At 54.7% G+C, this 15,771-nt stretch overlaps 1 protein-coding gene across 1 annotated transcript in view; it reads left to right on the forward strand.

Moving 5' to 3' along the window:
- Window positions 1-12,622, forward strand: part of CTNNBL1 (catenin beta like 1) — a 99,999-nt gene extending 87,377 nt beyond the window's left edge. Inside the window, exons 15-17 of the mRNA XM_087928743.1 lie at window positions 3,523-3,660; window positions 5,595-5,667; window positions 12,386-12,622. Of these exons, the coding sequence (XP_087784869.1) occupies window positions 3,523-3,660; window positions 5,595-5,667; window positions 12,386-12,474 (300 nt within the window). The 3' untranslated portion in view covers window positions 12,475-12,622. The remainder of the gene's footprint in view (window positions 1-3,522; window positions 3,661-5,594; window positions 5,668-12,385) is intronic.
- Window positions 12,623-15,771: the final 3,149 nt, after the last annotated feature.

Raw genomic sequence — 15,771 nt, forward strand, 5'->3', positions numbered from 1 at the left:
CCATCCAGCGGTTCCCCAACCCTGCAGGCTTGACAACCCGGGAGGGGGAGAGGGCGGGGGGGATCGTGCGTGAGGGACAGGCCCTCCGCGCACCACTCCATTCGTGTGAGCAGAAGCCCCCCCCCCACTCCCCACTGGAGCTTCGCGCACGAGCGCAAGAGGTCGCGTGGCCTGGTGGTGAATGAGCCACGGCCTGGGAGTTAGGGACCCCGGATAATCGGTGCTAGAAGGGAGTGGTTTGGCGAGGAGGAGGAGGAGGAGGAAAGAAACACTGCTCATAATACAATCATCGTGCTGAAAGGGGCCTTGGAGGTCTTCTAGTCCAGCCCCCTGCTTGAGCAGGAAACCCTATATTATTTCGGACAAATGGCAGTCCAGTCTCTTCTTGGAAGCCTCCAGTGATGAAGCCCCCACAACTTCCGGTGGCAAGCTGTCCCACCGCTTAAAATTGTCCTCACTCTTTGGAAGTTTCTCCTGAATTCCAGGTTTTTCTTCTCTCCTTGGTTAGTTTCCATCCGTTGCTTTTTGTCTTGGTGCTTTGAGGCAGGGGTCTCCAAATATTTGAGGGGCTGTCACGAAGAGGAGGGTGGGGGAGGTCCATTTATTCTCCAAAGGAGGGGTCTCCAACCTTGGCCACTCTAAGACTTGTGGACTTCAACTCCCAGAATCCCTCAGCCAGCAAAGCTTACTCTCTCTCTCTCTCTCTCTCTCTCTCTCTCTCTCTCGTGATCCCTTCCTCTGCAATCTCTCCACTTCGGTGGGTGAGAAACAGACAAGCCCGCAAGCCTTAAAAGTGGCCAAGGTTGGAGACCCCTCCTTTGGAGAATAAATGGACCTCCCCCGCTCTTCTTCGCGGCAGCCCTCAAATATTGGAAGACCGCTATCCTGTCACCCCTAATTCCTTCCTTTTTTCCCCCCGCAAACCCGATTCCTGCGACTGCTCCTGGGATGTGTTTTTTAATCTCTGGGCCTTTAATCCTCTTAGTTGCTCTTCTCTGCGCTTTTCCCAAAATCTCAACATCCTTTTTTGTGTGTGTGTGTGTAGCGCGGGGACCCAAACGGGCGGCTTGTGGTGTTTTGTTGGGAGACATGGTGGAGATGCTCATTTTCCTGCAGTGAAGGGCTGGACCCAGGGAGCCCCAGAGGGCCAGTGGGGCAAGGCTGAAGCTTCCAAAATTAAAGGCTTTGGGCTTCCTCCCGCCTCCCTCTTTCCTCGGGGGGGAGGAGGAGGCAACCGGATCCCCCCCCCATCCCCAGAGGGGGAGGGCACCAGCGGTGTCAGGCAGCACCGTTACCGCACGGAAGGGCAACAGGGAGGCAGGCGATGGCTCAATACATTATCCTCCGTCGCGTGTGGAAATTATGCTCAGCAGGTTGATTCAATAAAACGTTCTCGCCGGGCATTTTGCATGCTAATGGGCTCCTAAATGAGATGCTAATTGCCGCCACCACCTCCCAAGGCAGAAATGGGATCCGGCAAGGGCAGTGGGGAGGGCGGGGGATGGGCAAGGGGGTGGGGAGACCGTCTGTCGGCGTGAGTCCCTTCCTGGAGGATTGGGAGGCGCCTGATCATCGGGTGGGAGAGGCTGCGGGTGGCCGCAGCCAGGGCCGGGGAGGATGGGTCAGTGGCAGCAGTGCCGGGGCTGAGAAGGCAGAGGGTTTTGACCGGTTCCCCAAACACGACAAACCAGCTGTAATTAAATCAATGATTCCTTTATTAGGAGCGTCGACAGTCCCGGCAAAATGTCTCTCTTTCACACACACACACACACACACACACACACAAAGCAGGCTAACAAGTCGATCAGGCCGGGAGATCGACAGTTGTCTGGCACATCTATTCATCTCTGCCCCCTGCCTTTGATCCCCAGAGCCAGGGTGGGGCTTTGCTAAGCAGCAGTGGCTCTTCCGTCCCAAGGTCCGGCCCATAGATTTCCACTGCTCTCCTCTCCTCTGCCTTCTGCGCATCTGCACATCAGGCACTGGGCCCAGCTGTTCATCCTCTTCCTCATCAGCCACCTCCAGACCTGGCTTTTCCGTCCCAAGGTCTGGCCCATAGATGCCCACTGCTCTCTCTCCTCTGCCTTCTGTGCAGCTGCGAGTCAGACACTGGCCGGCGTCCATGCGTGAGCCGGAAACCGGAAGAACCAGCTCCCTGGTGCAGCATCCATGCCGGGGAGTTGCTTTGCCGGTTTCCGGCGCTCCCGCATGCACAAAGACCAGCTGGCCTGCGCACCAGAACTCGGAAGAGCAACCGGCGATGCCTGGCCTGCCCGGAGCGATGGTTCCACGTGCCGTAGGTTGGCCATCCCGGGAATAGAATATAGGATAAATGCCTTCCCTCCTTCCAGCACTGATGACGTTATCTAGTCATGCAGTGTTGCGAGGAAACAACCAAGAAAGCATCAAGGACCCCACAGTCATTGTCCTCCTCCTCCTCTTCTTCCTCCTCCTCCTCCTCCTCCTCCTCCTCCTCCTGGATCATCCCTAGTTGGGTCATGAAACATGTGGAAGAAAAGCCACCAAGCTCAGAGAGCACCAAGGACCCCCTAATTCTCCTCTTCTTCCTCCTCCTCCTATCCTCCTCCTCTTCTTCTTCTTCCTCCTCCCATCCTCCTCCTCTCATCCTCCTCCTCCTTCCTCCCACTCCTCCTCTCCACAAACCCCACTCGCTCCATTCCAGCACTGATGATATTCCCTAGTTGGGTCATGAAACGTCTGCAATAAAAACCCCAAGCTCAGAGAGCATCAAGTTCTCCTCCTCTTCCTCCTCCTCTTCTCCATAAACCACATTCCGTTCTAGCACTGATGATGTCCCCTAGTTGGGTCATGAAATGCCTGCAAGAAAAGCCACCAAGCTCAGAGAGCACCCAGGACCCCACATAAATTGTAGGTTCTGAAATGAGTAGATTGACATTTGAAATTAGAGCTCAAGAGGACAAACAATTTTATAAAACTTGGGACCTTTTCTATCAATGGCTAGATAATAAAATACAATAATGGAATATGCAGAATTTTAGAAAATAATGGATATATAAAGATGTATTTCTTTTCTTTTTTATTATTATATTTATAAAATGTTTTTAGGATAGATTTGGGAGGATTATATGAATTGTTATAAAATAAACTAGGTAAATTATAGTTATCTCACAAAGTATGAATGAACAAAATTATAGTCAAATGATTGATTGATAATGATACTAGGGTATTCAATTTTTGATTGATAATATGAATTATTATGTAATATAACTGTAATTGAGACTATGAAATGGATGCACAGAAAACTTGTAAACCAACCGACACACTGCTTGTACATTTATGCAAGAAAGTTGGATGTTTTTATGTTTTGTTTGCCTTTAAAAACCAATAATATATATATATATATAAAGAAATTGTAGGTTCTGGTGGGTGAAGCAAGCAGAGTCCTTGGCCTCGGATCTCTGCCGCTTCGGGGGGGTGGGGGGTTGGACTAGAAGACCTCCAAGGTCCCTCCCAACCCCGTTATCCTGACTCTCTTTGCAGGACATGGTGCGCCGCGGGGAGATCATCGACGACGACACGGAAGAGGAGTTCTACCTGCGGCGCCTGGACGCCGGTCTGTTTGTGCTCCAGCTCATCTGCTACATCATGGCGGAGATCAGCAATGCGGGCATCCCACAGGTAGGACCGGCCACGCCTTCCTCCCACCCTCCAGGTTCAGCCCTCACCTTTGGCTTTCTCTCTGAATGGATAGATAGGATTTGTTTATTTGTATCTCGCCTTTATCGTTTCTGTCAATAATTCAAGGCAGCCAATAGGTTTGACACAGACTTTCTTCCGGTTTTCCCCACAACAAGAACCCTTTCCTGCCTAAGGCGGGACTAGAACTCCCCGTCCCTGGTGATTGGCCCAAAGCCACCCAGTTGGCTTTCATGCCTAAGGCGGGACTAAAACTCCCCGTCTCCTGGTGATTGGCCCAAAGCCACCCAGTTGGCTTTCATGCCTAAGGCGGGACTAGAACTCCCCGTCCCCTGGTGATTGGCCCAAAGCCACCCAGTTGGCTTTCATGCCTAAGGCGGGACTAGAACTCCCCGTCTTCTGGTGATTGGCCCAAAGCCACCCAGTTGGCTTTCATGCCTAAGGCGGGACTAGAACTCCCCGTCTCCTGGTGATTGGCCCAAAGCCACCCAGTTGGCTTTCATGCCTAAGGCGGGACTAGAACTCCCTGTCTCCTGGTGATTGGCCCAAAGTCACCCAGCTGGCTTTCGTTCCTAAGGCGGGACTAGAACTCCCCGTCTCCTGGTGATTGGCCCAAAGCCACCCAGTTGGCTTTCATGCCTAAGGCGGGACTAGAACTCCCCGTCTCCTGGTGATTGGCCCAAAGCCACCCAGTTGGCTTTCATGCCTAAGGCGGGACTAGAACTCCCCGTCTTCTGGTGATTGGCCCAAAGCCACCCAGTTGGCTTTCATGCCTAAGGCGGGACTAGAACTCCCCGTCTCCTGGTGATTGGCCCAAAGCCACCCAGTTGGCTTTCATGCCTAAGGCGGGACTAGAACTCCCCGTCTCCTGGTGATTGGCCCAAAGTCACCCAGCTGGCTTTCGTGCCTAAGGCGGGACTAGAACTCCCCGTCTCCTGGTGATTGGCCCAAAGTCACCCAGCCTGCTTTCATGCCTAAGGCGGGACTAGAACTCCCTGTGTCTTGCTTTCCGAGCCTTTAACCACTAAGCCAAACTTCCTTTGTGGCCTCTTTGCTTCCATGCCGCCTGCTACGGTTCAGTCTGGGTAAGCCAGGGTCCTGAGGCCGAATTCCGTTGCCTCTTCCCAGGCGCCCCTGTAGTATATTGAACCTTGGTTGACCAGATTCTTGTATACAGCTAGTCCTCGACTTAGAGCCGTCCATTTAGTGACCATTCAAAGTTAGAACTCATGGTCACGGCACCAAAATTCAGACGCTCAGCAACCGACTCACATTTACGACGGTCGCAGTGCTCCAGGGTTCACGCGATCCCCTTTGGCGACCTTCTGAGAAGGCGGATCCCCTTAACAGCCGTGCCACTCGGCTTAACAATGGCGGCGATTCCCGTAACCTCTCGGGGCAAGAAACATCACAAAACGGGACCAAACTCGCTTAGCAAACGTCTCGTCTAGCAGCGGAAATCCTGGGCTCAGTCACCGTCGTTGACTCGAGGACTACCTCTGGAGCAGTGTTGGTGAACCTTTTTGGCACCGAGTGCCGAAACGGCAGCGCACATGGGAGGAGCACCGGAAGCCGGAGGAGCAGCTCCCTAGGGCACACATGCGCTCGCTGGGAAGCTGAACTTCCGGTTTCTAGCGCGCACGGCCGCACGGAGACCGGTTGGCCGGCGCACCGGAACCCGGAAGAGCGACGGCTGGCGTGGCTGGAGCGATGGTTCTGCCTGCCACTTCCGGCATATGTGCCCTGGGTTCCCTATCGCGGCTCCGTAGGTTTGAGCTATACATCTTGGAGCTGCCGCTCCACGTGTGGAGCCCGATCCTCTGTCCCTTCCCCGAAGGTGAGGGGGAGGCTTCCTCTCTCCCCAACAGAGACCCTTCATTGCCCCCCTCTCTCTCTCTTCTCTCCCTTCCCCCCAGATCCGCCAGAGGGTGCACCAGATCCTGAACATGCGGGGCAGCTCCATCAAGATCGTCCGGCACATCATCAAAGGTGAGTCCCAAGCCGTCTGGGATGCATGGAACGCCCCCTTCCTCCTCTTCCTCCTCCTCCCCTGGAGTCCCCTCACCTGGCCAGGTGATTTTCCCGCAGCTTCCTCTTTTGTAGGGGAATCGGGGTGTCCAGCAGAGTCCCCTCCCCCACCGAAGGCCACTTGGCATGCAAAGCCAACAGCAAACGGGTGGGGGGGGGATTCTTTCCTGCGGTGGTGGGAATTCTGGGGTCTGCAAACCTAGAATGGGGCATCTCTGTCCTGCTTGGAGGAGGAGGAGGAGGCTGGGGTTCTGATGCTGGGAAAGGGGGGCAGCCTGTTCCCCCCCCCCCCAAATATGGCAGATGGTGGGCGGGGGGGTGGGGGGCGCGTTGATTTGACTGCAGCACCCAGAGAAGACGGGAGGATTTTGACCATGTGAACCTCACTGGCGGGTCCTGCGAACGGAGGAGAGAGGAAGTGGGGGGGTGGGCAATTGGGGAGACCCCCCCCCTTCCAGGCCCTAGGCGGGGGGGAGCCTCCCCTGGGGACCCTCTGTCCCAGCCACCCCTCCCCTTGCTCCTCTCCCCCCGCCCTTCCCCCTTCCCTTCCTCCCTCTTCTGCATGCTAATTGGCCGCCTGCTTCTGAGCCTGATTTTTACGGCCTACATATTTTCCCTGTTTCTCTGGCGGCCTGACAGCCGATGGATCCCCAGGGAGGAGGGGGAAGGGCAGGAGGCGAGGGCGGAGGCTGAGAGCGGAGAGGGATCCGGTGCTCTTTTGCATAGGAAGACAGGTGGGGAGGGGGAGGGGTCTCGGGTCGGGCGAGAGAGGCAGGGAGAAGCCCTTGGCATCCCTCGCGGCTGCCGGCTGACCAGGCTGGGACCCCCTTGGAAGCACCCTGGAGGGGTGTGTGTGTGTGTGTGTGTGTGTGGAGGGGATGGGGGAACCTAGCCGCCCACCCACCCACCCAGAACCCCCTTTTTGTTTTCTCTCCGGGGGAGACACCCCAAGGGCTGCAGACATGCTGGACAGGTGGACCAGGGAACCAAGGGGGTGGAGTTGGGTACGAGGTCACCGCGTGGGGGGTTCACCTCCTCACCTCTGGTGTCCCTGAATCTGTTGGAGGCCCCCAGTCTGGTCTCCACAGCCTTGGGCTGAACGGTCCCTCGCTGGTAAACCCTCAGAATGCAGAGTTAGTAGGGACCTTCTAGTCTAAGGGTCGCCAACTTTTTGGACCTCAGGGACCACCAACCTCATCGTTTTAAATCCCGCGGAGCAGAGACCCTGGGAAAATCCCCCCAAAAAGTGTGCAGGAAAATTCCACGCCCCATTTTCCTCCCGATCGATCGATTTTTATTTGGGATCGCAGGAGACCGTCTCCAGCTCCGTTCTCAGGAGAAGAGAGAGAGGGGGGGAGAGACTTTTGGCTTCATGCAAGGAAAACAGCAGAAGCCGCAGAAGTCTTTCTTTCTCTCCCCCAAACTCCGCCAGAAATGAGTCTTTGCCGGCGCAGCCTCTTGGAGCAGGAGGCCTTGCAGGGTCCCCAAGACTCGTTTCTGGCGGAGTTTGGGGGAGAGAAAGAAAGACTTTGGGTAGAAGAGGGTAGAAGAAGCGACAAGCGCCTGGGCTCCCAGCTTTCCATCTCTTCCTCCTCTCGGCTGATTGGTACATTAGGGGTGCGTGCGCACGTGCGCTCACAGGGTCAGGCATCGAACTGGAAGTAAACCAGGTAGGAACCCAGTAGCATCCAACCCCCCTCCCTGAGAAGAAGACCTGAGGTGTCCAATCTTGGGAACCTGCGTTCCCCATGGGCTGCGTCCCCATCAGGCTAAGCTGGGGAGGTTACGGGAGGGGGGAAGAGGGGTGCCTGATGGGTCTCGGCCTCGGATCTGAGGGTTTGGACCCAGAAGCTGGGGCCCAGGGAGGCCCCTGGAGGTCTCCGGGGGGGGTGGGGGCAGCTCTTGGCTTCTCAGGCAGGCGAGAAGAGGCCGCCTTCCGGATGCGGCAACCGTCTCCATCTCTCCTGCCACTCGGCTGCAAAGGGATGAGATTAGATGAACAGAGTGGGAAGGGACCTTATAGGCCATCTAGTCCAACCCCCTCGCCCAAGCAGGAGACCCTACACCATTTCTGACCGATGGCAGTCCAGTCTCTTCTTGAAAGCCTCCAGGGATGAAACTCCCACAACCTCCAAAGTGGGTTGACAACTTCTGTTCCATGGGTTGACGGTTCTTCCTGTCAGAAAATTCCTCCTTATTTCCAGGTTAAATCTCTCCTTGTTCAGTTTCCCTCCATTATTCCTTGTCTGGCCTTCAGGGGCTTTAGGAAATAGCTTGACCCCCCTCCTCCTCCTCTCTGGGGCAGCCCCTCAAGTATTGGAAGGCTGCTCTCCTGTCTCCCTGGTCCTTCTCTTCCCTAGACCAGCCAGGCCCAGTTCCTGCCTCTTCCCTCTCTTCTCCCCCTGGGCTCAATCAGAGGCCGATTCTCCCATTTCCTTCCGGTTCCTCTTGCCCCCAATTAATGGCATTTTGTATCTGCTGCAAAGTCAGAGTCACTTTCTTAGTCAGAGCCTGGCAAACAGCCCCCATCCGGGGGCGCTCTGTCTGGAAGCCCCAAAGAGCTGAGATGGCTTCCTCCTTGCTGCAAGGAGCTTCTTTGGACCCAGAATAAAAGAACTGGGAGGCCCTATAGGAGACCCGACATTCTTTCAGACAACTGGTTGTACCATCTCTTCTTAAAAACCTGCAGTGGGAGGGAAGGAAGGATGGGTAGATGGATGGAAGAAAGGAAGGGAGGGAGGGGAAAGGAAGGAAGGAAGGATGGAAGGAAGGGAAGGAAGGATGGATAGAAGGAAGGAAGGAAAGATAGAAGGAAGGATAGGAAGGAAGGATGGAAGGAAGGGGGAAGGAAGGAAGGGGGAAGGTTAGAAGGAAGGGTGGGGGAAGGAAGGATGGAAGGAAGGGAAGGAAAGATGGAAGGATGGGAGGATGGAAGGAAGGATAGAAGGAAGGGAGCGGGGAAGGAAGGGAGGATGGAAGGAAGGAAGGATAGAAGGAAGGAATGGATGGAAGGAAGGAAGGATGGAAAGAAGGAAGGAAGGAAGGATAGAAGAAGGAAGGAAGAAGGAAGGAAGGATAGAAGGAAGGAAAGAAGGAAGGAAGAATAACAGAGTTGGAAGGGATCTTGGAGGTCCTCTAGTCCAGCCCCTCCTTGAGCAGGAGACCCTAGACTATTTCATCCAAGTGACTGTCCCGTCTCTTCTTAAAAACCATCCTGTGATGGAGCAACCACAACTACTGGTGGCAGGCAGTTCCACTGATGAATTGTCCTCACTATTTAGGAAATTTCTCCTTAGTTCCAGGTTGCTTCTCTCCTTGGTGAGAAGCAAGTTTCCTGCCTTCAGGTGCCTTGGAGAATAGCTTTACCCCCCCCCACCTCACCCTCTTCTTTGGGGGAGCCCCTCCTCAAATACTGGAATGCTGCTCTCCTGTCTCCCCGGGTCCTTCTCTTCATAAAACCCCCTCCCCCATTCCTCCCCCCTCCCCCCCCTCCTCCCCAGGGGAGGCAGGGCTCCTTCCTGTGCCAGAATTGGCCAGATGTGCACCCTCATGCATATTCAGGACCCTTTTCCCGGGAGACCGGCAGAAGCCGAGTCCCTGCTCGGTGTGGCTGATGTTCAGTTGTTGAGAGGAAAAATCCTCCCTCCCTCCGCCCCCCCCGATTCCTGCCTGCGCCAGCCTGCCTGTTGTGCACGTATAAAAGCATCCGATGAGCTCCTCGGGATGCGCAGGTGTTGGCACCATGAAATATTAATGCCGGATGCGGATGTTCTGGAGTCCCAGGTAGCTCCACACTCGTCTCGCACGTTGCCCTGGCTCACTCCTGCCCCGGCGTTTGCCGGTCCAGTACAGACGTGGGTCCTGGGGTCAGCTAAGGCACCACGCCTGTACAAGACCGAAGCAGGGAGGGAGAAGGGCTGCACGCTCAGGCCGGCCTCTGAAGAGGGGAGGGGAGGCTGCCTGTTCCGACCCAGCCCCCCAAACACGACAAGATTCCTTGGAAACGTTTCTCTCACCGCAGGCTAAGGATGAGTCCATCCACCCAGGAGATGGACAGTTGTCTGCCACATCTAGTCATCTCCCCCCCACCTCCCTTCCTTTGATCCCCAGAGCCAGGGTGGGGCTTTGCTAAGCAGCAGTGGCTCTTCCGTCCTGAGGACCGGCCCATAGATTTCCCCTGCTCTCCTCTCCTCTGCCTTCTGTGCATCCGTTTGTCAGGCGCTGGACCCGGCTGTTCCTCCTCTTCCTCATCAGCCGCCTCCAGACCTGGCTCTTCCATCCCAAGGACCGGCCCATAGATTTCCCCTGCTCTCCTCTCCTCTGCCTTCTGCGCATCTGAGTGTCAGGTGCTGGGCCCAGCTGTTCCTCCTCTTCCTCATCAGCCACCTCCCGACCTGGCTCTTCCATCCTGAGGACCGCCCATAGATTTCCCTGCTCTCCTCTCCTCTGCCTTCTGCGCATCCATTTGTCAGGCGCTGGACCCGGCTGTTCCTCCTCTTCCACATCAGCCGCCTCCAGATCTGGCTCTTCCGTCCTGAGAACCGCCCATAGATTTCCCCTGCTCTCCTCTCCTCTGCCTTCTGCGCATCCGTTTGTCAGGCGCTGGACCCGGCTGTTCCTCTTCCTCCTCAGCCGCCTCCAGACCTGGCTCTTCCGTCCTGAGAACCGGCCCATAGATTTCCCCTGCTCTCCTCTCCTCTGCCTTCTGCGCATCCGTTTGTCAGGCGCTGGACCCGGCTGTTCCTCTTCCTCCTCAGCCGCCTCCAGACCTGGCTCTTCCGTCCTGAGAACCGCCCATAGATTTCCCTGCTCTCCTCTCCTCTGCCTTCTGCGCATCCATTTGTCAGGCGCTGGACCCGGCTGTTCCTCCTCTTCCTCATCAGCCGCCTCCAGATCTGGCTCTTCCGTCCTGAGAACCGGCCCATAGATTTCCCCTGCTCTCCTCTCCTCTGCCTTCTGCGCATCCGTTTGTCAGGCGCTGGACCCGGCTGTTCCTCCTCTTCCTCATCAGCCGCCTCCAGATCTGGCTCTTCCGTCCTGAGAACCGGCCCATAGATTTCCCCTGCTCTCCTCTCCTCTGCCTTCTGTGCATCCGTTTGTCAGGCGCTGGACCCGGCTGTTCCTCCTCTTCCTCCTCAGCCGCCTCCAGACCTGGCTCTTCCGTCCTGAGGACCGGCCCATAGATTTCCCCTGCTCTCCTCTCCTCTGCCTTCTGTGCATCCGTTTGTCAGGCGCTGGACCCGGCTGTTCCTCCTCTTCCTCATCAGCCGCCTCCAGACCTGGCTCTTCCATCCCAAGGACCGGCCCATAGATTTCCCCTGCTCTCCTCTCCTCTGCCTTCTGCGCATCTGAGTGTCAGGTGCTGGGCCCAGCTGTTCCTCTTCCTCCTCAGCCGCCTCCAGACCTGGCTCTTCCATCCCAAGGACCGGCCCATAGATTTCCCCTGCTCTCCTCTCCTCTGCCTTCTGCGCATCTGAGTGTCAGGTGCTGGGCCCAGCTGTTCCTCTTCCTCCTCAGCCGCCTCCAGACCTGGCTCTTCCGTCCCGAGAACCGGCCCATAGATTTCCCCTGATCTCCTCTCCTCTCTGCCTTCTGCGCATCTGCACATCAGGCACTGGGCCCAGCTGTTCCTCCTCTTCCTCATCAGCCGCCTCCAGACCTGGCTCTTCCGTCCTGAGGACCAGCCCATAGATTTCCCCTGCTCTCCTCTCCTCTGCCCTCTGCGCATCTGCACATCAGGCACTGGGCCCAGCTGTTCCTCCTCTTCCTCATCAGCCGCCTCCAGACCTGGCTCTTCCATCCCAAGGACCGGCCCATAGATTTCCCCTGCTCTCCTCTCCTCTGCCTTCTGCACATCCGTTTGTCAGGCACTGGACCCGGCTGTTCCTCCTCTTCCTCATCAGCCACCTCCAGACCTGGCTCTTCCGTCCTGAGGACCAGCCCATAGATTTCCACTGCTCTCCTCTCCTCTGCCTTCTGTGCATCCGTGCATCAGGCACTAGACCCGGCTGTTCCTCCTCTACCTCATCAGCCTCCTCCAGACCTGGGGGCGGTTGACTCTCCATCTGAGGGCTGATGGACGGCTCAGGCTCCACCTCTGTCTCTCTCTCGGCCATCTCCATTCCCTCTTCCCCCTCGGAGCTCCCTGGTTGCCTGATGCTGACCCTGACTCCCACGCCGCCTCTTCTGATTCGGCGGCCGACAGGCCACAACCCTGGCCTGAGAGCCGAAGGGATCTGACGGAGCCCCAGTTAGGGGAGTGAGCAGCCCGGCCCCCTCGACCTGACCCAGGTCAGTTTTTTTTTTTAAGAAAAGAGCGGACAGCCATTTGTCTGAGATTGTATAGCTTCTCCTGCTCGAACAGGGCTGGACTAGAAGACCTCCAAGGTCCCTTCCAGCTCCATTCTATTCTATTCCTGGTTTCCTCTCCTGGTTTCCCGCGGTTTTCCTTTCCTTTGTGCTTTGTGTTCTGATCAAGTTATCAACATTTCAGACGGCAAAGAGTCAAAGGGCCCCAGAGAGAAGAGAGGGGGAGAGAGAGAGAGAGAGGCCCTGGGAGGCCAAGGCCGTGCGAAGGCGGTGGAGCCACGGCTGAGAGACCTTCTCTTTGGGGAGGGGGGTGAGAGGGGCTTGGAAGGACCCTCGCTCTCACTCACAGCTGCCCCCAATCTCCCTGCAGAGTATGCGGAGAACATCGGAGATGGGAAGAACTCCGAATTCCTGGAGAGCGAGCAAAAACGGATCATGGAACTTCTGGAGAACTTCTGAGGGGCCCTTGAGGGGCTTCCAGGACCTTCTGCCGCTTGGGGTCCCAAAGAGACTTTCGGGAGAAAGGGGACCCTTCTCAGGTTTTGTGAGCGTGTGCGTGGGTGTCATTTTGAACGATTAAAGATTGGTCTGGTTTGTTATTTCCAAAGGGTCTCAACTCCTTCTTGCTTCCGGGGTGGAGAGGGCTTGGCCAGGAGGACTTTGAATGCCCCAGTCTCTCCCTTTCCAGGAAGGCTGGACGCCCCTCCAGCTGCGGGGTCCTTGGGAACCCCAGATCCGCCACCTGGCATCACCCCTTCCCTGTGACACCCCCCCCCCCCAAAAAACCTCCGGTCCCTTGTCCTCACCTCTCCTAAGCCATCTTTCTCCGTCTCAGCAACCACAAAAGAGCGGATGGAGGAGGGAGATCATAGCTCAGCGTGGCTCAACGGACACCGAGCAGAGACCTGCTTCTCGGCTACGTTCGTATCCTGGGTTGATGTTTTCTGTTTCCGCTGTGTGTTTCAACCTTCGCAGTGTGTATAATGATGATAATAATAAATAATAATAATAATAATAATAATAATAATAAGAAGAAGAAGAAGAAGAAGAAGAAGAAGAAGAAGAAGAAGAGGAGGAGGAGGAGGAGGAGGAGGAGGAGGAGGAGGAAGTTTTGTTCTATCTTCACGCTTATTCGCTGCCCAAAGTCTTGGTGAGAGGGGCACCCTATGAATTGGATAAATAAGTAACTTTAATAACCCGGTGGGGTTATCAATCAATCTAATTTGGCCTTTCCTGATTTGCATCGGGGAGGGGCCGGTGTCTCCAACCTTGGCAGCTTTTAAGACTGGTGGATTTCAACTCCCAGAATTCCCCAGCCAGAATTCTGGAAGATAAAACAGGAGGCAATTGGACTTTCTGGTGTTTTTTTTTTTTTTTTTTTTTGAAGAGGTTTCACTTCTCATCCAAGGAGCTTCTTCAGCTCTGACTGGAGGGTGGGGAAGGGAAGGATTTATGCTCCTTGCAGACAGAACTGGTCATTTGCACCCTTTGAGAGGGTCGTTGGGGCCGCTTGGAAGTTTTATCTGTGTCCTCAGGGTCACCTGAGTGGTGCAAATGGGTGTGTGGAGCTTTCTTGGCTGCAGGATGTTTTTTCCTGCCCCCCCCCCCAAGAAGGCTCCACGCCCACATGCACCACTCAGGTTCCAACGGTCCGGTCAGAACTGAGGAAGCTTCTTGGATGGGAAGCGAAACGTCTTCAAACAAAGCAAAAAAGCAAGAAAGGTCCTGGGCCTGCCTCCTGAAAAAGAACCTTTGGGACAACTGTGGTCTGCGTGATGGAGAATCTCTGCAGACTCTTCATGATCCAATTTGGGGACGAACCTCTGATGGGGTGGAAGTAGGAATGGATTTCCAGAGGGGGAAAAAAATAGCAGACTTTAGGAACCAGGAACACGACTCGGGGGACCCAAAGGAGACAGGCCAACCTCCAAGTGGCCTCAGGGACCCTCTAAAAGGATGCAAATGACCAGCTCTGTCTTGCGAGGAGCGTGAATTCTTCCCCGCCGTCCAGTCACAGAGCAGAAGAAGCTTCCGGGATGAGAAGTGAAACGTCTTCGAAGAAAGTCCAGTCGCCTCCTGAAAAAGGCGCCTTCGGGACAGCCGTGACCCGGATGACGGAGGATCTCTGCCGACTTTCACCCAGTTTCCAGGTATGAGAAAACCGTCCTTCAGGGGGTGTTGCAAGCGGTGGCAACACAGATGTGCCCATGTGCTCAAAACCCTCCTCTTCTTGGGAAGGGGGGGGGAGGGAGATCTAAGGGACCCCCTCCCCAAAGCCTTAAGCCGGACCAAGCAGCCCCTCCCTCCCCTTTGGCGGACTGGTGACCGTCTTACCATTTGCAGCTGCGAAAAAAGGGCACTGGATGCTCACCTGCCCAACTGCAGGTTCTCCCCTAAGGCCTCTGGGCTTCTCCAACCTGTGCCGTGAGTGTGCTGGGGGCCTGGGGGGGCAAGGGAAGAGAGACCCCCACCCCCGCCGGATGGGGCTGCGAAGAACCCTCTCCGGCACCCTCGAACGGCCCAGTGGGGCGGCACATACACTACATAAAAGGAAGGATGAGCCAGCCGTGCGCTGCAGTGGCCGGAAAAAGCCCGTGCAATTCCAGGCTGCATCAAGAGGGAGGCAGAGTCCAGGTCACGTGACGTGTTAATACAGCTTTGTAAGGCCTTGGGGTGAGGCGGCCCTTGGAAACGCTGCGTCCAGTTTTGGTGATGGAAAAAAGATGCGGAGACTCTAGAGAAAGTGCAGAGAAGAGCAACCAGGAGGATGAGGAGACTGAAGGCTCAAACAGGCACGGTGGCAGGAACTGGGCCTGGCTACTCTAGGGAAGAGAAGGACCAGGGGAGCGGAGAATAGAATAGAATTAGAGTAGAGTAGAGTAGAGTAGAGTAGAATAGAATAGAATAGAATAGAATAGAATAGAATAGAATAGAATAGAATAGAATAGAATAGAATAGAATAGAATAGAGAAAGAATAGAATAGAATGGAGGAATGGAATGGAATAGATAATAGGAATAGGAATATAGAATAGAATAGAAATGAATAGAATAGGAATAGAATAGAATAAGAGAATAGAATAGAATAGAATAGAATAGAAAATTTAGAATAGAATAGAGAAAGAATAGAATAGAGAAAGAATAGAATAGAATGGAGGAATTGAATGGAATGGAATAGATAATAGGAATATAGAATAGAATAGAAATGAATAGAATAGGAATAGAATAGGAATAGAATAGAATAAGAAATAGAATAGAATAGAAAATTTAGAATAGAGAAAGAATAGAATAGAATAGAATAGAATGGAGGAATGGAATGAAATAGATAATAGGAATATAGAATAGAACAGAATAGAACAGAACAGAATAGAATAGAATAGAATAACAGAATTGGAAGGGACCTTGGAGGTCTTCTAGTCCAACCCCCTGCCTAGGCAGGAAACCCTACACCACCTCAGACACTAATAGTTATCCAACATCTTCTTAAAACCTTCCAGTGTTGGAGCATCCACAACTTCTGGTGGCAAGTTGTTCCACTGATTAACTGTCCCAACTGTCAGGAAGTTCCTTCTCGGTTCTAAGTTGCTTCTCTCCTGACATAATAACAGTCTTCCAGTGTTTGAGGGGCTGCCCCAAGGAAGAAGATTTGGGGGTCAAATTATTCTCCAAAGCCCCTGAAGGCAGGACAAGAAACAACGGACGGAAACTAACCAAGGCGAGAAGCAACCAGGGATGAAGGAGAAACTTCCAGAACAGTG

The sequence above is a fragment of the Pseudonaja textilis genome, chromosome 3 (assembly GCF_049901715.1).
Source record: "Pseudonaja textilis isolate UNSWEBS1 chromosome 3, rPseTex1.2, whole genome shotgun sequence".
Taxonomy (NCBI): domain Eukaryota; kingdom Metazoa; phylum Chordata; class Lepidosauria; order Squamata; family Elapidae; genus Pseudonaja; species Pseudonaja textilis.